Source organism: Sceloporus undulatus, unplaced genomic scaffold (assembly GCF_019175285.1).
Source record: "Sceloporus undulatus isolate JIND9_A2432 ecotype Alabama unplaced genomic scaffold, SceUnd_v1.1 scaffold_13791, whole genome shotgun sequence".
NCBI lineage: Eukaryota > Metazoa > Chordata > Lepidosauria > Squamata > Phrynosomatidae > Sceloporus > Sceloporus undulatus.
The window spans coordinates 1-2,146 of record NW_024816708.1 but is presented as its reverse complement, the minus strand read 5'-3'; the positions used below and the strand labels follow the sequence as shown (position 1 = coordinate 2,146).

General features: G+C 40.9%; 1 protein-coding gene across 1 annotated transcript; it reads left to right on the top strand.

Annotated features, from left to right (window-relative positions):
- Positions 1-143: 143 nt before the first annotated feature.
- Positions 144-2,122, top strand: LOC121918492 (zinc finger CCCH domain-containing protein 11A-like; the record flags this gene model as incomplete). Its single annotated transcript, XM_042444537.1, has 3 exons — positions 144-644; positions 897-973; positions 2,021-2,122. Coding segments are annotated over 3 exons (680 nt in total), but the record flags the coding sequence as incomplete, so codon positions are not given.
- Positions 2,123-2,146: the final 24 nt, after the last annotated feature.

Below are 2,146 nucleotides of genomic sequence, written 5' to 3'. Positions count from 1 at the left end.
TGATGTTGGAAAATCAAAAACAGATTTGATATGCACCTTGGTGGGGAGGGATATTTATATAGATGTGTAAACAGGAGCTTCCATCTGAAATTAAACATACGTAATTATTTCTAACATGTTCTTTTTTTGTTCTAATGATATAGAGAATGCTACCAAGCCAGAAGTAGAATTCCGTGTGAAAACGCTTGAAGAAATCCGCTTCGAGAAAGCTAGCCGAAGAAAGGGAGACATTTGGCCTAAACTCAAAGTTACAGTATCTTGTACTGCAAATGATTCTAGTCCAGGGGCAAAACCGTCTCCTGCCATCAGGATCAAAACTTTTTCTGAAGTCCTTGATGAGAAAAAGCAGACGCAAATGGAAGAGGAGCGGATTCAAACGGAAAAAGAGAGACTTTCCAAGTCAAAGCATGACTCTGAACCCCAGAAGCAGGGCTCTATTGTTAGTGCACCTGCAAAAAGAAAACTGGAGGAGCCTTTTGGCAAAGCCAAGGACTTGGGGGAAGTGCGCATCAAAACATTGGAGGAAATCAAGAAGGAGAAAGCTCTCCGAATGCAGCAAACTTTGGACAGCACTGTAAAGACACAGTTGCAGGCTGAGAGAGCTCCAGCTGAGAGGAGATTGTTCTGCATGACAAAGCCAACAGGTACTACATATTCTCTGTTCATAATATTTTATTTTGTTTCTAAATAACTTGTATTTAGAATGTACTGTACTCATTTCATCCAAAACCGTATTGAAAGAGACTTGTTGGCAGAAGAGGAGAGATGAGGTCCTCTGAAAGTTTTTGGCTCCTAGACTACAGCAGTGATGATGGTTTTTTTGTTTCTTGGGAATACCAAAAATATGGAAGGTTAAACATGTCTTAATTAGAATAATTAATGTGGTGTTTTAACAGCCCCTGGAAATGAAGAGGAACCTCACATGGAGTTGACATCTTCTTCTAGAGATGGCACAGCAGATGCTACTGTAAAGGTGAGTGTTCTTTGTGTTGTGTAAGAAAGGGGACCATTGTCTACAGTTATTTTCTAGCATCTTTAGAAATTGCCATTCAGTATCTTTGTCAGGAGTCACTGATAAAATAAAGATAAAGTCCTATTCACTATCCTTGCAGGCCAAGGGTATGGTAGGAATCATGAACCTCCCTCTCCTAGCAATTGTGTCAGCAGAATAAGGAGTGGTAAGGAACACGGGGAGATTCAGGATCCCCCACACACATTTGATGGATGATTTCCATGTCTGTACTAGGGACATTTAAGCCCTGTTCATTATTGGAGTCTGTGACCATATGCAGCCTGTTTGGACTATTTAACTATTTAGACAGCTACATTTCTTTTGTGGTGGTGTGCTTTCAAGTCACTTAGGAACTCACTGGGTAAGCATGTTGATTGTGAGAAAATTTTCAAAGTCTTTTTTGTCTTTATGAGCCAGTGTGTCATAGTGGTTTGAACATTGGCTTGTGACTCTGGAGACCAGGGTTTGATTCCCCAATGAGCTGTAAAACCTATTGGATGAACTTGGGCAAGTCACATTCTCCCAGACATGGGAAAACAATGGCAAACCTCCTCTGAACAAGTCTTGCCAAGAAAACTCCATTATAGGTTTGCCTTAGGATTGCCTAAAGTTGGAAATGACTTCAACTCACACAAACTTCACAAGAAGTTCTGATTATAGCTGTTTTGGGCTAACCAGGAGGCATAGCCACTTCTCTTTCTAGCATGTTTCAAAGTCAATATTTCTTCATCAGACAAAGTTTTTTTTAAAGCATGCAAAGGGAGAAAGTGGGAGGGAATTATAGTGTTACTCTAAATGCTACATTTGTATGGTTTGAAGATCACCTGAGAAGAACTGCTGACTATCAAACTAGTGTTATCAGGCCACATCCCCAGTGACCTTGAGATTGCTAGCAATGTGAGAGGCAGGCAAGAAAAAGATTTTTGGGACCAAGAAAGTCGAAGTAGAGCAGTAAAATTTGCTTTTCCATTTGAGAGTATAAAGGATCTCCCTCCATGCTTGAAACAGCAGCAAAAGAGGAAGTCACAGGAGGAGCAAGTGGTTGTTGCATCTGCTCGGGAAGAAATGGGAGAAGCAAAAGCCCTCGTGACAACAAATCCTGCATCTCCTGTGAAAACAGGGAAAACCCATCCA